The sequence below is a fragment of the Archocentrus centrarchus genome, chromosome 10 (assembly GCF_007364275.1).
Source record: "Archocentrus centrarchus isolate MPI-CPG fArcCen1 chromosome 10, fArcCen1, whole genome shotgun sequence".
Taxonomy (NCBI): domain Eukaryota; kingdom Metazoa; phylum Chordata; class Actinopteri; order Cichliformes; family Cichlidae; genus Archocentrus; species Archocentrus centrarchus.
This window is the reverse complement of record NC_044355.1, coordinates 710,036-731,805: the sequence shown is the minus strand read 5'-3', so window position 1 is coordinate 731,805 and position 21,770 is coordinate 710,036. Positions and strand designations below refer to the sequence as shown.

At 44.6% G+C, this 21,770-nt stretch overlaps 2 protein-coding genes across 7 annotated transcripts in view; one reads left to right on the top strand and one right to left on the bottom strand.

Annotated features, from left to right (window-relative positions):
- The first annotated feature begins 358 nt into the window (after positions 1-358).
- Positions 359-15,717, top strand: ube2d2l (ubiquitin-conjugating enzyme E2D 2 (UBC4/5 homolog, yeast), like). Of its 3 annotated transcripts, XM_030738636.1 has the most exons (8): positions 363-720; positions 6,307-6,370; positions 6,463-6,494; positions 6,736-6,813; positions 6,903-7,008; positions 14,461-14,554; positions 14,681-14,731; positions 15,255-15,717. In XM_030738636.1, the coding sequence occupies exons 1-7, from the start codon at positions 697-699 to the stop codon at positions 14,727-14,729; spliced, it is 447 nt and encodes a 148-aa protein (XP_030594496.1). In that variant the 5' UTR covers positions 363-696; the 3' UTR covers positions 14,730-14,731; positions 15,255-15,717. The 3 variants fall into 3 exon arrangements, with proteins under 3 accessions (XP_030594498.1, XP_030594496.1, XP_030594497.1); XM_030738638.1 differs by lacking the exon at positions 14,681-14,731 and having other exon boundaries at positions 359-720; positions 14,515-14,554; XM_030738637.1 differs by lacking the exon at positions 14,681-14,731 and having other exon boundaries at positions 365-720.
- A 1,935-nt stretch (positions 15,718-17,652) lies between these two features.
- Positions 17,653-21,770, bottom strand: part of nfkb1 (nuclear factor of kappa light polypeptide gene enhancer in B-cells 1) — a 33,365-nt gene continuing 29,247 nt past the window's right edge. For all 4 annotated transcript variants that reach the window (XM_030739117.1, XM_030739114.1, XM_030739116.1 and 1 more), the window contains 5 exons: positions 21,113-21,264; positions 20,963-21,032; positions 20,166-20,329; positions 19,531-19,654; positions 17,653-19,450 (listed from right to left, as the gene is read on the bottom strand). In XM_030739117.1, coding sequence (XP_030594977.1) covers positions 19,356-19,450; positions 19,531-19,654; positions 20,166-20,329; positions 20,963-21,032; positions 21,113-21,264 — 605 coding nt within the window. In that variant the 3' untranslated portion in view covers positions 17,653-19,355. The remainder of the gene's footprint in view (positions 19,451-19,530; positions 19,655-20,165; positions 20,330-20,962; positions 21,033-21,112; positions 21,265-21,770) is intronic.

Here is a 21,770-nt window from a genome sequence, read left to right as displayed (position 1 = left end):
GATGGATGATCCACTGCGGCGCCCCCTACAGGAAGCAGCCGAAAGAAGACGAAAATGCATGACGCTTCTGCACAGCTACAGTTAATGGCATAGTAAAGTACTAAGTAATTTAGCCTTTTATTATTCATTTTAATTTTGGCAGTGGTGGTCCTACATAGAGATTTAAAATTTATTTATTTTTTTTTTATGGTTTATCAAACACATGCTACTTAATTTTCTGATTGATCAAAGGATCATTTCTGTTGGGGGGGCAGAGAAGTCTGCGCCCTGGACCCCGCAGCAGGTGGATCCGACTCTCCTCTCGGTGACTGGAAACACGGTCAGAGTGAGACCTCCGCCGTGTCGGTCGGTCCTCTCGGTGTCTGGAAACACAGTCGGAGTGAGACCTCCTGCTCCCGGTTCTCTGACAGCTGCTCGGTGTGTAACGGAAGACATTTTGAGCTTGCCGTGGTCCCGGGGCCGTTGCTGGAGTGTCAGATTGAAGTCGGGGCTGATGTGCTGGACACTACGCCGTGAAAAAGTCGAGCTTTAACGGAACATCTCTGAAGTTTGTGTAGCCAGCTAGCTTAGCTCACAGCCGTACAGCTAGCACACTCCTAGATGCTAGTTAGCTAGCGACACCTAGCTGGCCTCCTCCTCCTCCTCCTCCTGCACCTCCTCCTCCTCCTCGACAGCCGGTCCCTTCTCGTAGACATAATGGCTTTAAAACGAATTTCTAAGGTAACACACCACCCTCTGCTTCACCTTTATTTCTAATCGTGTGTGATGTGAGTGTACGGGCAGCTAGCAGTTAGCCTGTCCTCTGCGCCCCTGCTGCAGCAGCAACATTTGTCGTTTAAAAAGCGGTGAAATGCAGCTCCGTGCAGCGGACTTTAAAGTCGTGTTATTCGCGTTTTATATGCAGGAATCAGCCGTGCTCAGGGACAGGTTTTATCCGAGAAACAGCCCCTGTTAGTGCGGACTCTCGAGGTTCAAATCTAACGACGGTTCGGGCCTGAAGTGGATCTGCTCTCCGGTTCGTTTCTGCTCCGTTCATTAACGAACACAGTTTATTACATTGTTATTATTAACCTTTCTTTCTGAGTCCGCTCCAACACGTCTCAGAGGGAAATATCCTAATTTCTGTTTCACAGCGTGTTCTGGCAGCTTTAATCGCAGGCAGGCTTCTGAATAGCATGTAAGATTTGGGGTATTATCTGCAGGTTTCTCTGTCCTGCTGTTTGGTTGGGCAGGTAAAGGCTCAGGTGAGAGCAGCTGATGGTACTCTGCAGGTGCAGCTTCGGTTCCAGATGCTGACAGATGTCTCTGTACTCTGAATAACTCCATCCAGAGTGGTCAGTGCCCTGCAGATGGACAGATGTTGGTGTGTCCATGCAGAAGAGTGTCCCAGTGAGACCGGCACTTACAAAACATGAAATGTTCTCATTTTTGCAGTGTGTAAATACATGAGTCTGCCATGTTTTTAGTACAACTTCATAAACAGTAGTGAACATGACGTCCACTCCTCCTGCTCAGACGGTTAAAACTGGAGCCTCATTTTCTAAATATATATTTTAAGCCATTTATGTACGGCGTTAACGGGGAAAACGGCGATCACAAATCTTCCCTCTCTGCCCTGATTTCAGGATCACGACTCCACAATGTGAACCCCACAGCAGCTAACAGGGTGAGAGGTCAGGAGTTCAGAGTCCTTCTTCTTAGTCCCTCTCTCCTCTGTCTTGGAGAATATTTTTAGTTTCATTTTGTTTTGTTCTATAAAATGATGAACATAACCCAAATATTAAACATAGACTTTCCTTTGCCGCAAACCCAGCAAACGGAAAACTTATCCCTCCAATATCGGCACAGTTTTCATTGTGGAAATATTTCTTAACCGAGGCTTGATCTCGAGAAAAGTTATTCGGTGTCCAAATGATTTCTCAGATAACCACAAGTTAGACTGATTAGTTTGCAGCAGCTGTGTGATGGTTTCTGATGGGTTGAAGAGCAGCACGAATCAGCGTCTGCACGCTGGTTTATAACCTCTGACTGCAGCGTGAACACGCTCAGAAAAGATGCGAATACAGGAAAATGTGTGACGATTGAACCGAGTAACGAGTGTTTTTACACAGTAATGATCTGCTGTTACGTTGAGGGGAGAGCAGCGTGATGCAGCCAAGCAGCTACAGCTGGTAAACCAGAACTACTCAGAGATATAAAAATACCATAAACAGCATATTAGCTCATAGTCAGAGGCTGGGCTGTAACTATGAAGCTCAGCATGTCCACTCGACTCTACAAAACCTCACAGCCCTGTCAGGGATAGTGGGACCCCAGTGGTGGTTATTATTTATTGTGTTAACTCGGGCTCTCTGCTGCAGGATCGGAGTGTGCTCACATATCTCCCAATTTTTACTGCGGTACTCGTGTTGTAGTTATGGGCAATTTTTAATTGTGTTTTATTTCTGTGATTTTTTTTGTATCTTTATTGAACCTTAACCAGCATTACTTTATTTTTATTAAAACCTTTTAAAATTGCTCTTAAATTTTACTGACCTATGCTTTGTATATGTGTAGGCCAATTTAAGTTTTAATTTAAATCAATAAAATAATTGTTTTCACTTGTCTTAATGACCCCAGCTTTACTTTATTTAAATACATTTTTATTTCTCTTTCATTTTGCTGATGAAGGCTCATATAGGCTACTTTAAATTTAAATTACTTAATAGCTCTTATTTTTGCTGATGTGCTCTTTTTGTTCATAAGGTTGATTTTATTTATTTCTAATAATTGCTCCTAATTGTAAATAAATAAAAGTGGAGTCTTTAAAGAACAGCCATCGTGCTGAAGTCCAGGCCAAGCTCGCCTCCTAAACTCAGCCGAACCTGAAAGACGAGCCGTGTGTGCCTCGCCTGTATGTCACATACCAACACACACACACACACACACACACACACACACACACACACACACACACACACACACACGGGTGTTTGGCTGCAGGCTGGAAACACAAACTGCCCGTCCTATAAGCAGCCGTGTGTTTTCTCCGGCCTCTCGGCTCTTCTGTCCTCGATAAAAATAGACTCTGCTGCTTACACATCAGTAAAAGCCTCAGTGTGTCCGTGTGTTTTAACGCAGCCTTCACACAGGAGACAAAACCTCAGGCTTTTCAAAATAAATGTCTCTTGTTTTGTTCCTTCAGAGTAAGACTGCAGTCACGTTTAGCATTGATTTGTCTCCTAAATGGTTTTCAGTTATTTGATCCATAAAAGTAAATAAATGGTGAACATTGTGTAAGATGGGATGAAGTCTTATACCCAGGAGGCATATCTGCAGCTCAGCACCCACTCACATTAAGGACTGCAGGACTGAGGCTGGATCTCAGAGAGGAAACAGCCGGTTTTCTGTAAAAGTCTCAGCGACCGTGTCTGTGATCAGGATGCAGCTGAACCCTCACAGAGAGGCAGTAATATTTAGACTTTGGTTCACCGCCTGCCAAGTTTAGCCCGTAACCTGACAGCTTCGCCCAGCGCCGCTGGCAGGCCGGCTATTTTCGAGTCCTGACTCCTGGATTCAAACATGTTAAAGGCCTGGTGTCCACACTGGACACGGGGAGAGGCTTCTTGGCAGCAAAAACATGGCTGCCATCAGCTTTGAGAGTCATTTTCTCTGAGGAAAACTTCAGAATCACAGAATTCCAACCCTGAAATCAACCGAGGTAAAGAAAAATAAGGCACTTCGTTCCTCGCTGAAGCACCGTGACGTCGTTCCAGCGGGCAGGAGCTCAGAGATCAGACATCCTAATAAAACACGGCTTTGCTTCCTGTCTCAGCATCGAGGTGCTTCTCAGTGTGTCGGGCGATTCTAGGATCAAACCTTTCATCCATAATGTCATGCATGCAGTGCCTTGTAATTAATATTAAATGCTCCTTTTTGCTACACATTACAGTGTTGCCTTCAAAGCGACCTGATTAGCTGGATGTAGAGTCTGAATGAATAATCACAGTACAGCGCGCTGGTTTTAAGGTGGACCTTCAGTCATCAAACCTGAGGCGAAGGCTCAGTGCTGACCAGAACTGTCCAAAGTTAAAGGGGAGGAACGAATCACACCTGCCCAAACAGGTAACAGAGCTGCTCTTACATGAACCGTGAACTCTTCTGTGCAGAGTGACCACAGGACGGAGCGGAGAGCGCGTCTGTAGTCTGTCACTTCAGTTTACATTGAGCTGAATCCCACTAATGCTGCCATTCATACCAGTTAATATCTTCTATTTAGGATGTGAAACCATCATGGCTGAATGTGGGCGGAGCAGACACGACCTCGGCTTTGTAACCTTTGTTGACTGCATGTCCACTCTGACCTGTTTCTCTCCATCCAGCTCTGTCCTCCATCTTTGTGCTGTCACCAAAGATCAATGTGACAGCTGACAGGTCCGTACCGTAAACAAACCGTGAGGTTCGACCGGCTCCTCGGCAGGTCGGTGATCAGGCAGCAGCTCGTGTCTCAGAAAGCTAAAATCAGCACCATGTTTTTGATGCTGTGTAGAGAACAACACACCAGTGACAACATCATCACAACAGTTTGTACTTTTGCTCGCTCGTGTTTCAGGTGAAGTGTTCGCTGATCTTCATCTTCTTTCAGCCGCCTGCAGCGACACAAGTCTGATTTATTAAAGACGCAGTGACTGTGTGAGTCACTGACACACCACCAGTGAACAACAGGGAACGTTTAAACCTGTTTTCATTCTAATCAGCGTCGCCTCCAATAAACATGACATCAGCCAATAATCCTAAAGTACATCGTTATTACTGCATTTATTTCTAGGGCTGCTTGAGCGCCCCAACAAAGGGCCTAAACCCTCCAGTGAGGTGCGTTCTCCTGGACGACAGGTGGGGCAGCTTCATTTGAGTTGTGACACCTGTTGTTAAATTTGTGCATCCTGTGAGGTAAAAAAATGAACCAATAAGATTAATTCTATAAATCGGTTTCTGAAGTTGTTGCAGTTTTAATGTCTCTTGCTCAAAGTAGTCATTCATTGGTTATCTCGCAGTATTTATTTTAAGATGTAGTTACACGGGTCGGCACACCAGGGGGCATCTAGCACTTCCGGCTTTTAGAACGTACGATGTAGAGCGGCGAGGCCCGTTTTGAAAAGGGGAAATGTTCCGAGGCCCAACTGAGCCTTCAATCACGACTCTGATCGTCACGTGATGCTAACACCAAGGATTTCCTTCCTTTGGGATCTCTGTTAGCGGCTTTACTTTGAGCAGCTGAGAGAAGGTCGGGTTATTGTGCAGAGCTTCAGAAAATCGAACCTACGGTGTAGATTATACACAGAAGTTTCTCTGAAATTGGACACGCATGATTCACTAAATGTGACCAATTTTCTGTTTCTGCAAATTTATTATAAAAAAGGATCAAATAGCTGTGAATTTCTTTCTGGGGAGATAAATAAGGAATCCTGATCTTTAAAGTGTCGCGCTTTTTGGTAAAAATGGGTCAAAGATGCTTCAAAGATTTTTTTAAGTTGTAAGTTTGATGGAAATAAAGTGAAATTAATCGAGTGGCTGAAATTTGGTGCTAAATTAGCAGTTTAGCTCCTGTTGCAGCTGCCCCTCCCTGAGCCTGGTTCTGCTGCAGGTTTCTTCCTGTTTAAAGGGAGTTTTTCCTTCCCGCTGTCACCAAGTGCTGCTCACAGGGGGTCGTTTGGACTGTTTCTCTGTATTATTGTAGGCTCTTTACCTTTCAGTATAAAGCACCTTGAGGAAACCTTTGTGATTTGGTGCTATATAAACAAAACTGCTGTGGACGTTGGCTCGAGCTGACTGAACACCCAGTGACTTTGGGCTTTAACAAGAAAAACGAGAGCTTTATGTTGAAAATGCAAAACAGTAAAAATTTTACCTCGATTATCTTCGTTTCAGAAATGTTGGAAGCTAAAACCATCACTGAAAATCCAGTTACTGCTCAGCTGAGCATGCTCAGTGACCTCCAGCAGCCTCCAGTTCAGCTGCAGGGAGGCTTTTATAGACTGATCCACCCGGAGAGCGGCGGTAACCACCGGGAACAAACACCCACTTCCACTTTGGGTGGTCTCTGGGCCTGTGTGGGCGGGGCTTTGCCTTCATCCTTGTTAGACTCCATGAGCTGCCTCGCTGAAGGAAGCAGCGTTGTGTTTGAGAGACGATTCCTGACAGGACAAAAACCAGAACCACAGCAGAGGCTTTTTTAATGCTGCTCCTGTTACACCTCATGTCTCAGAGTATGTCAGGAATTACAAAAACACCTGAATTTATGACTCAGCATCTGTCATTTGTGTCCAGGAGCTAACTGACCTGTCCAGAGATCCTCCGGCTCAGTGCTCCGCCGGTCCTGTCGGTGAAGACAGTAAGACCCCTCTGTTTCTTTTCTTTATGCAAAAGTTCACAAAGAGAGGAACACATGTGCCGCACTAACCCGCTTTCCCTTCCTTTTTTCAGTGTTTCATTGGCAAGCTACTATTATGGGACCTGTAAGTATCTGTGAGCTGCTGCAGACTTTGGAGCTAAAAACTACAGTTAGTTTGTTACAGCACACAGTTAGAAAACTATGGGCTGGAAACCTGAGTTAAAGGAGTGAATACACCTGTGTGGCAGCTGAGTAGTCACAGCTGCTGCAGGTGTTACAATCAGCTGTAACAGGAGAGCTCAGATGATTCAGGTGGTATTGTAGTTGTGATCATTTGTTGTAACCTGTTTTGTGTTTTCCTGCAGCCTGACAGTCCCTATCAGGGCGGCGTATTTTTCCTGACTATTCATTTCCCTACAGATTATCCCTTCAAACCACCCAAGGTCAGTTTTTCATTGAGCGTTTTAAGCCTTAAAACATCCTGAAAATAAGTTTGGAGTGATGTGTCTCTCTGCTTCCTGTCCCCGCTCAGGTCGCCTTTACAACGAGAATTTATCACCCAAATATTAACAGTAACGGCAGCATCTGTTTGGATATATTGAGATCTCAGTGGTCTCCGGCATTAACCATCTCTAAAGGTAAGAACTGACTTTAAACATCACGTGAGGCTGTTTTCATCCTTCATGTAAGCAGCTGTAGATTTCTACTTTCTGCATTTTAAACCCTAAAATTGAAGTTTTTAATCCACTTTTATTCATTTTTAGAGGGTTTGACTTCGTTGGTGTGGTGAGGTTAATAGAAAGTGAAGTTTAACTGCAGTTTATTGGTGATTGTTCCATAATTAGCGTCTCATTTAAAGTACAGGCGTGATGAACACACTCTGATGGTTAGTACAGGTTTTGAACAGTAGGTGGAGCTGTTGTGGTTTCACCTTGTTACAGGTAATAATGGTTCACAGAGCAGAGAATAAAGTTTGACCCTGAAGCAGAAATCTGATTTTTTTTTTTTTTTTTTTTATAAATTTTATTTTAAATTTTCAAGATTAGAACATACAGACAAACAAACAGAACCCAGATGCACAAGTTATACATAAAACATTCCAGTTGACAAATGGTGTACCCACACAGCAAATGTATATAAAGTCACATACATGAGAGTACAGACACCCATTGAGGGGCAACCGAGGGGAGAGTCCACGACAAAGTATGTTCAGCTTAATCTAGTCTGTGAAAAGTGTTCCAGGAAGGGATTCCAGTAGTATGAAAAAGTGTCTTTAGAGCCTTTACGAAGTCTTTCCATCTGTATTATGGACATCATGTCCGTCACCCAAAGGCGAAATGAAGGGGAAGCAGAGGACCTCCAGTCCCTCAGGATTAGTCTCTTGGCAACAATCAGTCCCAGTTCCAGTGGTTGCCGCATTGTAGCGGGTATAGTCCCCTGCGCTCGAGGGCATCCAAAAATTATAAGTTCTGGTTCAGGTTGTATGGGAGTCTTGTATGCTTTGGAGTACCAGTCAAACACTTTAGACCAAAGACCCTTTAATGAAGGACAAGACCAAAAAGCATGAGACAGTGTGCCTTCAGAGATGTTACACCTGTCACATATGGGGGAGACAGAGGGATAAATCTTATGCAATCTGACCTTTGAGTAGTGTAACCGATGCGTGATTTTAAACTGAATTAGCTGATGTCTGCTGTTTATTGAACACGAGCGAATTTTGGAGAGGCATCTGTTCCATAAGGGTTCAGGGATCGTTATCCCTAGCTCGTTTCCCCAGGCCTCCCTGATTTTTGTGGTGTGTGCTACAGTGTGGTCACTAAGTAGATGTACAATTCTTGTAATGAGATGTCTAGAGTCAGGGGAACTCACAAGTATGTCAAGAACACCGTGCTCCCGTGGAAAGGTGTCAAAGTTCTCAATTTTTGACTTAATGTAATGCCTGACCTGCAGATATCGAAAGAAGTGTGAATGGGGCAGATTGTATTTTTCTTTCAATAGGCTGAATGATGCAAACTTATTGCCAATATACATGTCCTTAATCGACACTAGCCCCTTTTCCCTCCAATCATGATAAGCTTTGTCCTGCCAAGGAGGCAAGAAACTGTGGTTAAAGCAAAACGGCGTCTGTGCTGATGTATTTGGTAATGCAAGGAAGGTCCTGATCTGATTTAGGATTCTTACTTCGTGTCTTAACACAAAGCTCAAATTTCGATAGGCTTCTGGTTTTTCGAGGCGGGCAAACAGCATAGCTGGTAGGGAGGAGTTATTCACCAGATTGGATTCCATCTTGAGCCACAGAGGGAAATTCATCCCTGGGTTACCCGGGAGGCCCTGTTGCCAATACATTAGTGCTCTGATATTGGCAGCCCAGTAATAGTGTTTAAATACAGGTAGGCCCAGACCTCCCTCCTCCCTCGGCCTCTGTAAATGCACTCTAGAAATCCTAGCATTTTTCCCATTCCATATATAGGATTGAATGATCGAATCCAGGTCCTTGTAGAAAGTCGCTGTAAGATAAATAGGAAGATTTTGACATAAATACAAGAACCTAGGTAGGGAGATCATTTTGATCGAATTAATGCGTCCAATCATTGACAGAGGCAAAGTCTTCCAGTACTCAATATTTTGCTTTAATCCTGATATAAACTCTGCGAAGTTTAGTTTGAATATAAGTTTGGGGTCTTTGGGTATAGTAAGACCGAGATAGGTAAGATGGCTCTCAACCACTTTAAATGGGACTTTTTGTAAGAATCCAGATGGGAACGTGTTGGAAAGAGGCATCAACTCACTCTTTGACCAATTGATTGTATACCCGGAAATTTTACTGAAGGATGTAATCAGACTGAGGAGGAGGGGGACAGATTTTACAGTGTCGTGCAAATATAATATCACATCATCGGCGTATAAACTAATGAGTGTCTCAACACCACCGACTCGGAGGCCTTCTATGTGCGGGTGCGCCCTGATTGCTGCAGCAAGTGGTTCCAATGCAATAGCAAAAAGTGCTGGTGACAGCGGGCAGCCCTGCTGAACTGAGCGCTGTAGGCGAAATGGAGCTGACCGGTCATTATTTGTCAGGATGGAGCACAGGGGTTCTTGATATATCAGTTTCACCCAGGAGATGAAAGTCTCGCCAAACCCAAACCTGCGCAATGATTCAAACATGAACGGCCATTCTACCTGGTCAAAGGCTTTGTGTGCGTCAAGGGCCAGAATAGAGGCATTAGTATTTTTATGATCGAAGTATACAGTGTTAAGTAGTCGTCTTACGTTAAAAAAAGATAACCTGCCAGGGATAAACCCTGTTTGATCCGGATGAATGATAGATGCTAAACATTTATTCAATCTAGTGGCCAAAATTTTTGTGATTATCTTGCGATCAACATTTTGCAATGCAATTGGCCTAAAGCTGGCCGGGTCGGTTTTGTCCCTCCCCTTTTTAGGAAAAAGAGAAATGTTAGCCTCATAAAGAGTTCTGGGCAGTTTTCCATCCTTTTTTGAAGCAGACATCATTCTAAACAAGAGTGGTGCAAGGAGGTCGCAAAATTTCTTATAGAAATCCGAACCAAAGCCGTCAGGCCCGGCTACTTTGCCTGATGGGAGGGATTTTATAGCTTCTGTGACCTCCTGAAGCGTCAAGTCGGACTCCAGATAGTCCCTGTCAGACTTATTCAGTTTAGGCAACGGGAGGGAATCGAAAAAATCATTAAAATCGGATTGTGTTGCATTATTCTCGGAGGAATACAGGTTAGCATAGAACTCTCTGAATCTACGATTTATGTCGGCAGGGTTGGTTAAGAGCACGCCGGATTTTGACTTAATGCTATAAATTGATCTCGCGGCTTGGGCACCCTTGAGCTGTAGTGCTAACAATTTGCCGGGCTTATCTCCAAGCTCAAAATTCTTCTGTCGTAGTTTCCAAAGCAAATTGCTAACCTGGCTGCTCATAATTTCGTTATATTCATATCTAAGTTTAAGTATTTCCTTATAGTCGCCAGGTGATTCAGAGATTTGGTACTTTCTTTCCAGGTTGGAGAGGGCGCAATTGATTTCAAATAGGCGTTTATCTCTTTCTTTTTTAAGGGCTGAAGTGTAGGAAATTATTTCGCCGCGCAGAACAGTCTTTAATGCTTCCCACAAGATGGGGTCTGATACTTCACCATTATCGTTTATTTCTATAAAGTCCTTTAGTTTGGAGGTTATGTTTTTAACAAAGTTATCATCGTTAAGAAGGTTTGCATTAAGTCGCCAGGAATAACCCTCCCTAGGGAGGGACAGATTTAGTGATATGGCTAGGGGGCAATGATCAGAAATCAGTATGTTATGATATTTAGAGTCGGCGATTTGAGAAATAAGATTGTTACTTATTAGAAAATAATCAATCCTGCTATAGGATTTATGCACATGTGAGTAAAATGAGTACTCTCTACTCGTAGGATGTTGAGCCCTCCAAATATCAACCATATTCCTTGCTTTGAGAAGATTATTTAGAAGTTTGGTAGACGCCGTTTCTGATGCTGGTCGTTTAGATGATCTGTCAAGAAAGGGGTCAAGATAACAGTTTAAGTCCCCTGCTATTATTACTTTTGAATGGCTATCATCGGGAAGCAGGTCAAAAACTTTTCTAAAAAAATTAGGATCATCTGAATTTGGGCCATAAACATTAAGGAGAGTTAATGGTTCCGAGTTTATGGTGCCAGTTACCATCACGAATCTGCCCATAGGGTCACTGACCACAGATGATGTCTGAAATGGGATATTCTTTCTCAATAATATGGCCACACCACGAGCATGAGAGGTGAACGGCGACTGGTATATCTGAGACACCCAACTACACTTTAGTCTATGTTGTGCATCTTTTCTAATATGGGTCTCTTGTAGGAAAACAATGTCTGCAGTTAAGGACTTCAGGTGTTTAAAAATTTTCCCCCTCTTCATTGCACTGCCCAAACCTTTTACATTCCATGAAATCAGTTGCAGATTTCTCCCCTCTGTCCGCCCCCCACCACGAACATCAGTCATTGAACGCATATATTGTCGGAACTGGCAGTTTTGATGCTATGCGATACAGACAAATAACACATGCGCATCTGGGTAGAACGAAACAAACAATTAACACACACCTCGAGCCCCCCCCCTCCCACATCACGGCGTCTGCGGAACGCGACGCACATCCCCCCCCCCCTAAGCAAAACAGGAGCTGCCGGACAGATAGCGGACCGTACACAGTCCAGTCGCGACGACCCCCACCACAACAAACATTAAACTGGCATAAGAACTAAACAACTCTACCAGATAATCTTAAAATGTATTTTCTGAAAGAACAGACCCAGGTTATTCAGCATGCTTTCAGGGCGTCCGTACGCTATTAAAAATATAGTTCGTCAGAAAAACCACTGCATAACGGAGGCGGCTAACACCGGAGGGCCAGCACACCTTAAGACAGAAGAGAGGAAAAAGAAAGAAAGAACGCCACTTGGCTCACTATTCCCTTTCAGTCGTGCCGCCCATCCTCCGCAGGCGAGCCGCCTCCGCCTGAGCCGGGTCGCTGAAAACCTCAGGGGGGTTGCCATCAAGCCATTGCACCTGCAGCCGAGCCGGGTACCGCAGCTGGAACTTGATTCCGTTCCCTCTCAGGGCTTGCATCACGTTTCGAAAGGCGCGGCGCTGGCTCATTACTTCGCTGGTGTAGTCAGGAAAAATCAGAACTTTGTTCCCCTTATATTCCAACGGCTGCGTCCTGGCCAGGCGTAGAATTTGCTCTTTCATCTGAAAGTGATGTATTCGGGCGATGATGGTACGCGGTTTCTCACCCGCCGCCGGCTTGGGCCACAGAGAGCGGTGTGCGCGGTCGACCTTCAGTGGATGCGGGAAATGTTGTTTGCCCAGTAATTCGGGAATGAGCTTAGAGACAAACTCGGTTGGTCTCCCCTCTTCTGAGTTTTCTTTTACGCCAACGATTTTGATGTTGTGCCTGCGGGAACGCGCCTCCAAGTCCAGCAGTTTGGTTTGCTGCTGAGTTACAAGCTTTGTAAGCTCCGCACATTTCGTTTCAAGTTCCCCCAGACGCTCCTCGTGTGCGTTGATTGCTGATTCTTGGCCGGCCATGCGGTTCTGTAAGTCAGTCTGTGCAGCCAAGACAGACTGAAGCCTGGCTTCAAGGGCGTCGAAACGCTCATCAAGTTTCTCCAGGATTGAGGCTGACATATTTTTACATATTTCCTGGCACATTACGAGCATCTGGGTTTTGTCACCCGAAGCGCAGTCCCCAGTTTCGTTCACGGTCCCGCTGGCGAGGCCACTGCTAGCATTAGCCTCATTAGCACTAGCGCCGCCGATGTATCCGTCCATGGTCTTATTTTTCCCGGAATTTGTGGATTTTTTCAAAGGCGACATGATGCCCGGTTGCTAGTCGGGGGTGCAGGACCAGCGATGCTGGCTCCTAGATGTTTTTATCGTGGAATTTAAATATTTGTTTAAAGTTGTGGTGGAGAGCGCAAACCAACACGTCTACATCCTACAGCTGCGCACTAGCGCCCCCCAGAAATCTGATTTTAAAGTTCGGATTCTGATTAATTTTCAGTGCTGAACAAACATTTCCCTGCTGGAAAGAAATAAACAAACAGGATATTTTCAAACATTCCTTTAAAGAGCAAGTTCATGTATTTTGGCAACATTCCTGAAGAAGTCTGAAAAAGGGAAAAATATCTAATGACCATCTTATTAACAGCAAGTAAAAAGAGCATCACAAGAAGGTGGTGATCACAGGATAAACCAATGCTAGATGACTGGATGGATATAACATTTAACATGTATAAAATGGAAAAAATAACAGCCTGTCTCAACCATAAGACCGAACAATTCATCCCGATTTCATTTTTAGAAATCAAGCCTGACATAGCCTCCTGACAGTCTGCTCTCCAACAATAAATACAAACAGTATTAAATAAGTTTGCTTCTTAATTTGTGTATTTTACTTATTTACATACTCTTTTTTTTTTTTAATCGTTTCACATTAGTGTTATTATTTTATTTATTTATTTCTCTTTCTTAAATTATTGTTATTTCTTTTTTCTTTCATCATTCCATTAACATTGGGCTTCTTCTGGGAAACAGAGTTACAGCAGTTCTCTTTTACTATGTTGCACAGAATTTTTTGTTACCTTTTAAAGTATTGAACACAACACTTTGACACTGTGAGTATATGTCCCGTAAAACCTTTTCCCCAGAAAACTAATAAAAATAAAATATAAAAAACAAACAAACATGTCCGAGCTGACCTCAGGTGACCTCAGGTGACTTCAGGTTGCTGCAGCTAACGGTACTGATGATGACCAGAATGACTTTTATGTTTCTGTAGGGTTAATGCACCAGCATGCCCGAGCTCTTTAATCAGAATATTGTTGTTATCCATGAATTTACTGTTTCATCATTTTGTGATGAAGATGCCAAATTATTTACTTTCATTCCAGAACTTAAAAATTAATTTTAGGTTGAATGTTTGATTCATTTCCAACGGCTCAAATTTAAAAAGGTTTTTTTAGTTTATTTACCTGAAAAATAATATCTTTAATTTAATGTTAACATTTTTATTTATTTCATTTCCATTACATTTACTTATTTTATTTATTTCTTTTTAAGTTTATTTCTTTTCACTTAAATTTCCAGTTTGATTCAAATTTCTTGTTTTTTTTTATTTCCTGTTATTTATTGACTTTATTTGAACCTGTGTGTTTCTGTATTTCTTGTTTATTTTTTATGCTTCACATGAGGCGGCTCTCACTGAAGGTGTGTCGTATATGGAGGACCTTAGCTGCCAAAAATTAAATGCTGAAGTAAACAAAGATTAAGTAAATAATAAAATTAAATCCAAATATTAATTTATGGAATAATCCCATCCGCCCATTTCCTTCAAACTCCACACAGAAGGGCCAGACGGTGGATTCAAACCTGGGACCTCGTTGCTGTGAGGCAACAGAGCTAACCAGTGCAACACCTGAATAATTGTTGCCTATAATTATTGATTATATTTGCTGCATGGATCTGGTTTTTGGTTGGTGTCAGTGACCCTCTCCGTTTCCTCTCTGCAGTCCTTTTGTCCATTTGTTCTCTGTTATGTGACCCGAATCCTGACGACCCGCTAGTGCCAGAGATCGCCCGCATCTACAAAACAGACCCTGTGAGGTGAGTCCACACCTGTAAACCTGCAGGTAATCAGCTGCTCAGAGAGGTCTGAGAGGACGTGGAGAGCAGGTCGCAGCTGCAGCAGGTGGAGGTTTATAACCCGAGTGTCCTGCTGCTTGGTCTCAGGTATAACAGACTAGCCAGGGAGTGGACAGAGAAGTATGCCATGCTGTGAGGGTAAGAGCTGAGCTCACGTGACTCACCTGAGCTGCCTGCTGAGTCTGTGTCTCAGAAGCACGCTGAAGTAAAGCATGACTGCAGAGTTTCCTCACTGCATGCAGCAGGTGACACAGGCAGAGAAAGAGGCCAATAATGCAAACTTTATTTAAACAGGTCAGTTACAGAAACATCCTCCCCCCGTACAGCTGTTATGAAGGAGGAAATTATCCACAGAGCCCAAAGCAGTTTCTGTATCAGGCTGTAAACATGTTTATTTAACACGGGAGTCTGTGGGGACTGACTCACTGCTGCCTCTGCTGGACAGCAGAGGAACTACAGCTTTTGGTATTTTTAGGACCGTTTGCTGCTTGAGGAGCGTCCCGTGTTTAACAGTCGGGGATAAACTGCACGCGTGCTGAGCGATGATGATGTTTGGTTTCCTGTGAGCGGCTGCAGGTGGATTTTGGTCTGCATGGCATCGTCCTGCAGCCTCTCACCCCGCTGCTGCTCACCGTCTCTCTCTCTCTCCCCCTCCCTGCAGGTACAACAAGACGGCTCAGGACTGGACTCAGAAATACGCCATGTGATCTGCCTCCTGCTGTTTTTTCATGTGGCCACACCCCCTCTCATCCACCTGTAACAGCAATTTGTTCACCTTTCGTTTTGTCCCATCCTTTTATTTAGAATGCTTGTCTGTTTGGGTGTTTTCTGCTTTCTGGGTGAAGGGCTGAGACTCTGAGCCGTCAATGTGCCAACTGAGAAACCAGGAAGCAGAGCAGACTCGCTGCTCCTGCAAATGAGTCCGCTTTAAAAAAAAAAAAAAAAAGAGAGAAGAAGAAGGCTTGTTGGTTTCTTTTGTTTTAGACCGTTAGAGCCGTTAGTTCATCCATCATCCAACACTGTCGTCCTCTTTTTGCACTGGAACACGAACCGAGCTCCCCGCGGCTGATCGATCAACTAATAGCTCTGTGATGGTTTTTCTCAATAAAGCTGAACAAATTGCAGCTGCTGTCGTCCTGGTTTCTGTCCACGCTTTAATGATTCGCTTTGTTCACAGGTGGCATCACCGATACAAACGTGTCCATGTGCTGCTGCTGCAGGTCCAGGCGACCTTCATGAGTTTGAGATCAGGCCCTAATAGCGTCATCATCAGGCTCAGAGGTCACATGATGGTGGTTATCAGCTCAATAAATGAACCCAGGAGGCGGAGTCTGCTGACTTCACCAAGGATCAAACTGATATACGCTGACAGTGACAGCTGCGGCAGACCAATCAGAGCTTGCCACTAAGGCTGGAAAAGCTGCTTTGTTAATAAAGTTATTTGAAGCTGGAAGGAAAGCTCTGTGTGACTGACAGCTGTCACGGAGCCGTCAGTCACAGCTGTGATGTTTGCTCTGAGGTCGAGAACAGATCAGCTGTTTGGGGTCACGTGTTCATGCTAAACAGCAAACAGGGATGAAGTTGCTATTTCTCAGTCGATAAAACACCTTCAGATCGTCCTCCTACCTGCACGCTGACGTCTGAGGGATCCTTCTGGAGACCTGATTGGTCGGTAGGCGGCGATTTCATACCTGTTGATCTCATTTCAAATATAACCTGTTGGCGTCTCTGCTCAGCATTTATATTTTTGCTTGTCACTCAAACCGCTTATAAAGGTGCATCCATCCGTTTTCTTCTGTTTATCCAGGTTTGACGAAAGCTTCCACCAGCAGGGGGCAGTGCTTAAATATTTACAGATGTGTACAGCTGTTTAACCCCATAAAGCTGAACGTGTTGTCGGGGACACAGCGTATTTCAAATGTCCCACTCTTCGCAGACTTCCGACAACAGTTACCATAATAACCCTAACACCTGGCAAATGGTGGCGTAATTACGGTAATTTAAAGTGCGTTTGATCAGACATCTCAGCGGTGATAGGCTCGGTGTTAACCAGCTGTTCACGGCAGGTAAGGGCAGGTCACAGGTGCATCAGCGGCGGTCACCCAGTGTTAGACGGTTAAATTTGGCAGCTGCAGCTTTTTTGTTCTGTCCCCATTTCTTCTTGAGCCTTTTCCAGGTTAAATAAGGTCACGTTGACTCACAGCACCATCTTGTGGTACAAAGTGGTATTCATGGCCCAGCCCCATTTTCACATCAGCTGGGATCTCAACACAACCCAAAGATGTTTTGGGCATAAAGCTGTATGTATTGGAGGGATCCTCAAATCCAGGCCTCGAGGTTCGGTGTCCTGCAGGTTTTACATGTGTCTCTGCTTCAACACACCTGGGTCAAATAGAGAAGTCATTAGCAGGACTCTGGAGAACCTGACTGCATACTGAGGAGGTCATTCAGACATTTGATCCCTCGAGGCCTGGATGTGAGGATCCCTGCTGTAGAGGTTTTTCTTCATTGTCTTCAGTTCATTTTAGAACGTTTTGGGGACTTACTTTTTAAACAGGAGTTTAAAAGCAAGTTTATGATTTTTAAGCCGGTCCTTTGTAACTGTGGATGGATGTAGAGACTCATCCTGCTGCAGGTGCCTGGACTCACTGGATTTAACCATCGTCTCATCGCTCTGGGTTCATCTCTGTTAAACATCTGTATCAGAGTATAAATCAAACTTCCTGTAAACTTTAAAAACCTTTGAAACTGAGACGCTGCTCATTTCCAGCTCCACAATTTTATCCTTGGACTCCATCAGAGCAGTTTTGCACAATCACAGTTCATGATAATCTTGGTCTCACACTGAGCTGTGTGATTGTTGAGCACTCTGAAACAGACACTGAGCTCATTATTAGAAACTTTGACCATGTTTAACATGAGCATCGACCACTGGAGCAAAAGATATGAGCAGAATAAGACTCATTTATGTCCATGTCAGCTGCCACACATAAAATAATGAGCTGAAAGTAGATCTTTAAATTCACATTGATCACATTTACTGCTCTGAAAGCAAAGCCCACACGCTTCAAATATTTATTTAAAAAACATTTAAAAAAGGTTAAAAGCTCTTGTTAAACTGTACAGTGCAGGGTGGGAACATAAATATATGCTGATTACAGAAACAGGAACAGCACATCTCCACAGCTCTGGACTAGCTTTCCCACAATGCATTTTGTTTCTCTGAGTGTCCCCTCATGCCAGAGGGGGGAGGAAAAAAACATTAAAAATCAGATTCAGTTCATGATGGATCGTAAGAAGAAACTGCTCACGAAAATCAAAGGAACACTTTGAGAACATCAGATCTCAGTGGGAAAAACTCCTGCAGGATGTGGACTGGGTGGTGTGTGAGGAACAAAGGGATGCCACATCACCTGATGGAAATGAAGAACCTACAGAGTGAAAGTGATGCAGCAGCTGGAACATGTAGCTGAAATTTCACTGCAGCAACTCTAAATGGGCCCCAGTAGTTTGTGTGGCCCCCACATGCTTGTATGCATGTCTGGAAACGTGGATGCTCCTAATGAGACGATGGATGGAGTCCTGGAGGATCTCCTCCCAGATCTGGAGCAGGGCGTCACTGAACTCCTGGACAGCAGCCTGGTGGTGTCAGATGGACCCAAATGTAATGTTTCAGAGGTGTTCTGTTGGATTTAGGTCAGGCCAGCGTGGGGGCCAGTCAGTGGTATCAGTTCCTTCATCCTCCAGGAACTGCCTGCATACTCTCACCACATGAAGAACCAGGAGGAACCCAGGACCCACCAGCGTAGGGTCTGACAGGTCCAAGGACTTCATCCTGACACCTGATGGCAGCTGAAAGCGATTGACACCCCCTCTGCCGCTTAGCTGTCCACATCAGTATCCCAGAAATTTAACCTGATGATTAAAAAGGGTTCCTTTCATTTTTGTGAGCATCATCATTAAAAATGTAAAAATAATACTTAAAAAGCGCTCAGAGTTTCAGACATCTGCAGCGTCTGAATAAAACACTCCTATCTGTCCATGAAGAGCCGTTGGTGTGTTCCTGCTGTCACAGTGACCACTTTATTAGGATGACCTGTACCAGTCATTTTAAACCAACAGAAACCTCACTGACCTCTGAGACTGACTGAATCATGCTGTCGCAGCTCGATTCAAACCTTTCACTGAACTCTGCAGCTCATCGTCACATTTTCAGAGTTTTTCCTCCTAATTATGCAACTTTAATCTGAGGTGGTGCATTTCTGCCCTCAGACTAACACCAGATTACAGAGTATCTGATCCTTTACAATCATTTCATTTTTCATAGCACCTTTTCTCTGCAGACGGCTGCAGAAGAACAAACCGAGCGAAGCATTCAGCAGTTAAAATGGACAGAAAAACCCGCAAATCCACAACTTTACCATCGAGCGCACAGAGAGCGACTGAGGAGGAGAAGGCAGCCGACCAAAGGGGAGATTTTTGGTGGGTTTTTCCTTTACTCGCTCTGTGGGAACAGAAGCTGCTTCTTGTCTTTGTTGGAGTGTTGTGGCCGAAAAACAGACAAAAACAAAGTAAAATCTTTGCGTTTTCTATCAGTTCAACTTTTCACGCCTTAAAAATCACGTTTTTGTTTTTTACAAATTGGTTAAAAAAAGTTTAAAGAGAAACTTTCAGCCCTGAAGCCATCACGAAGACGAGCGTCACACTCAGTCCAGAGGAGGGACGACGGGTGGACTTGGTCTGAGACGGACCAATCGGATCATTACGCCGTGGAAAGCTCCACCCCGCTGTCGCAGACCCCGCTGTCCATTCGAGCGTCCACCTTCAGATCCTGGACCTGAGCGCACAGAAGCTCACCTGCAGGCAGAAACACAGCTCAGTGACTCACGATCATGTGACCTGACAGTACACATTATGTGCACGTGCAGCTCGCTCACCACTCATCTCGTTGGTGGCTGGAGCGTCCTCGTGATGCAGCGCCTCCTCCAGGATGCTCAGTGCTCTGCAGTCTCCGACTGACCTCAGAGCAGCCAGCAGCTCCCTAATCGTTCCCCCGGAGACCTGCGGGAGACGCAGGAAACGCTCAGCTGGTCACTCCATCCAGGAAATCCCCGTGGAGACCAGCTGTTGGTGTATGTGTTTGTGTGTGTGTGTGTGTGTGTTGGTGGTTTGGTGATGTCACTGATTAGCAGACTCTAAATGAGCATTAGCTTGCGTGCTAACATTTTTTAATTAATTTTTTTAATTTAACCGTCATTTATACAGGTGGTCTCACTGAGACTCAGGGTCAGGTGTGCGTCAGGGTTATTATAGTTTTGGCTTTTACATTATAGTTTAGTTTTAGTTAGTTATTGGGTTTTTTCCCTTTAATTATCATTTTTATTTCAGTTAACAAAAATGTTTTTTCGGTTTTAGTTTGTTATTTCGTTCGTTTTCATTAACGATGATAATCGCGGCGTGTACCACACGTGAACGTCACCACAAGCGTCTCCTCGCTGGGTTAAAGTCTCAGAAGAAATTCTGCGGCTGGTTGTTACCTGGTGGAGGTGATGGTCATGTGACTGTGCGTTACCTCGTAGCTGTCCAGCAGGGTTTTGGCAGGGGAGGAGCTCAGTCTGAAGGCCGTGTTGAGGATCCCGAGACCCAGACTGTGAGCCAGATTCTCCCAGCATCCTTCACTCTCCAGAGCGTCACACAGCGCCCGCTTCACCTCCACGTCCAGGCTCGCCAGGTCACCTACAGACACAAACATGTCATCAGTGAACCGATGCATTCATTTTAGATTATGTTTGTGCATCTGTGTGTGTGTTAATGTGATTTCCTTTCGTGGTAATGACACACTGACCTCCAACATCTGAAACTACAACCCTGCACGGTGATAAAGTGTCTGCGGCCCTTTGTCCACCAACCGGGTGCCGGTGCCAGTATTTAAACCGCTCAGCGGTTTTTCCACCGCGAACATGTGACCAAAGCGGCAGGAGGGCGTGACTCTGCCATCTCAATGTAAAGTTTTCTACCACAACTCACTGCATGGTGTGTATTACAGGAGATTTTCTGTGAATCAGGTTGGGCTCTAAGGCTGAACTTGCTGCTTTGTATCAGTTCATATCACAGATAAAAGGACACAAAGTGCGTACTTGTCGTCTTGCTCTAATCTCTGTCTGTGTTTCCCTCTGTGCTGCACACAGATGCTGCAGTAGTTTGGTTTGGACCCTAAAACGTATTTGCAGCACAGAAAGGGGAGCGTGTTCTCCCACGTTTATGCGCTTCGGCTTCCTGTCCAGACGAGGACCCGCCCACACTCATACGTAAAGGAGCGGTTCACAGAAACACGGTGGAAACATAGCAGGTGTGTGAGGAGGAGCTCACCTTGAGGAGGGACGAAGGTCCTCTGAGGTGCCTTTGGTTCATATTCTTTACCATTCAGAAGATCCAACACCTGTAAACACACACGTGCAGGTACATGAATCTGCTTTGTTGTGTGCTGAGTTACAGCGGACACTCAGAAACTCGCTCTACCTGAGTGGTGGCAGCCATGTTGATGGGAGTTGTTCCTGGGATGTACCCTTCATCCTCTTCCTCATCCTTGCTCTCTTTTTCACAGCACTCCTCCTCCTCTTCCTCCTCCCTGAAGAACAGTGGCTCAAAGTTCTCCTTCTGAGGGTCCGCACCTGAAAGCACACAAATATGAACAAATTAACCATGAAAAACTGTCAGGTGTGTGTGTGGGGGGGGGGCTAAATATCACTTACAGGTGGACATTTTAACCCTTTAATACCAAACCTGTCATCGGCGACACAACATACTTCAAATGTCTCGCTGTTCGGCAACAATGACCATAATAACCCTGCTGGATGCTCAGCTTTCAGAAACCATTTGAATTTTTCTGACAGTAACTCAAAGTGTGTTTGTTCAGACGTCTCAGCTGTGACACGCTCGGGGTTAACCAGCTGTTCATGTGTGGCGATCACCTGCTGTTAAAGAGTTAACATGGGAGTCTGTGGAGACTGAGTCACTGCTGGAGCCTCAAGTGGACATTAGAGGAACTGCAGTTTTTCAGCTCCACAGGTCATTAACCCTCTGGGGTCGACAGACATGCTGGCGCGTCCAATGACATCGCCGATTTAAGATGACATAGAATCAGGACGCTGCCTTGTGGCCTTAAACGACGCACCAG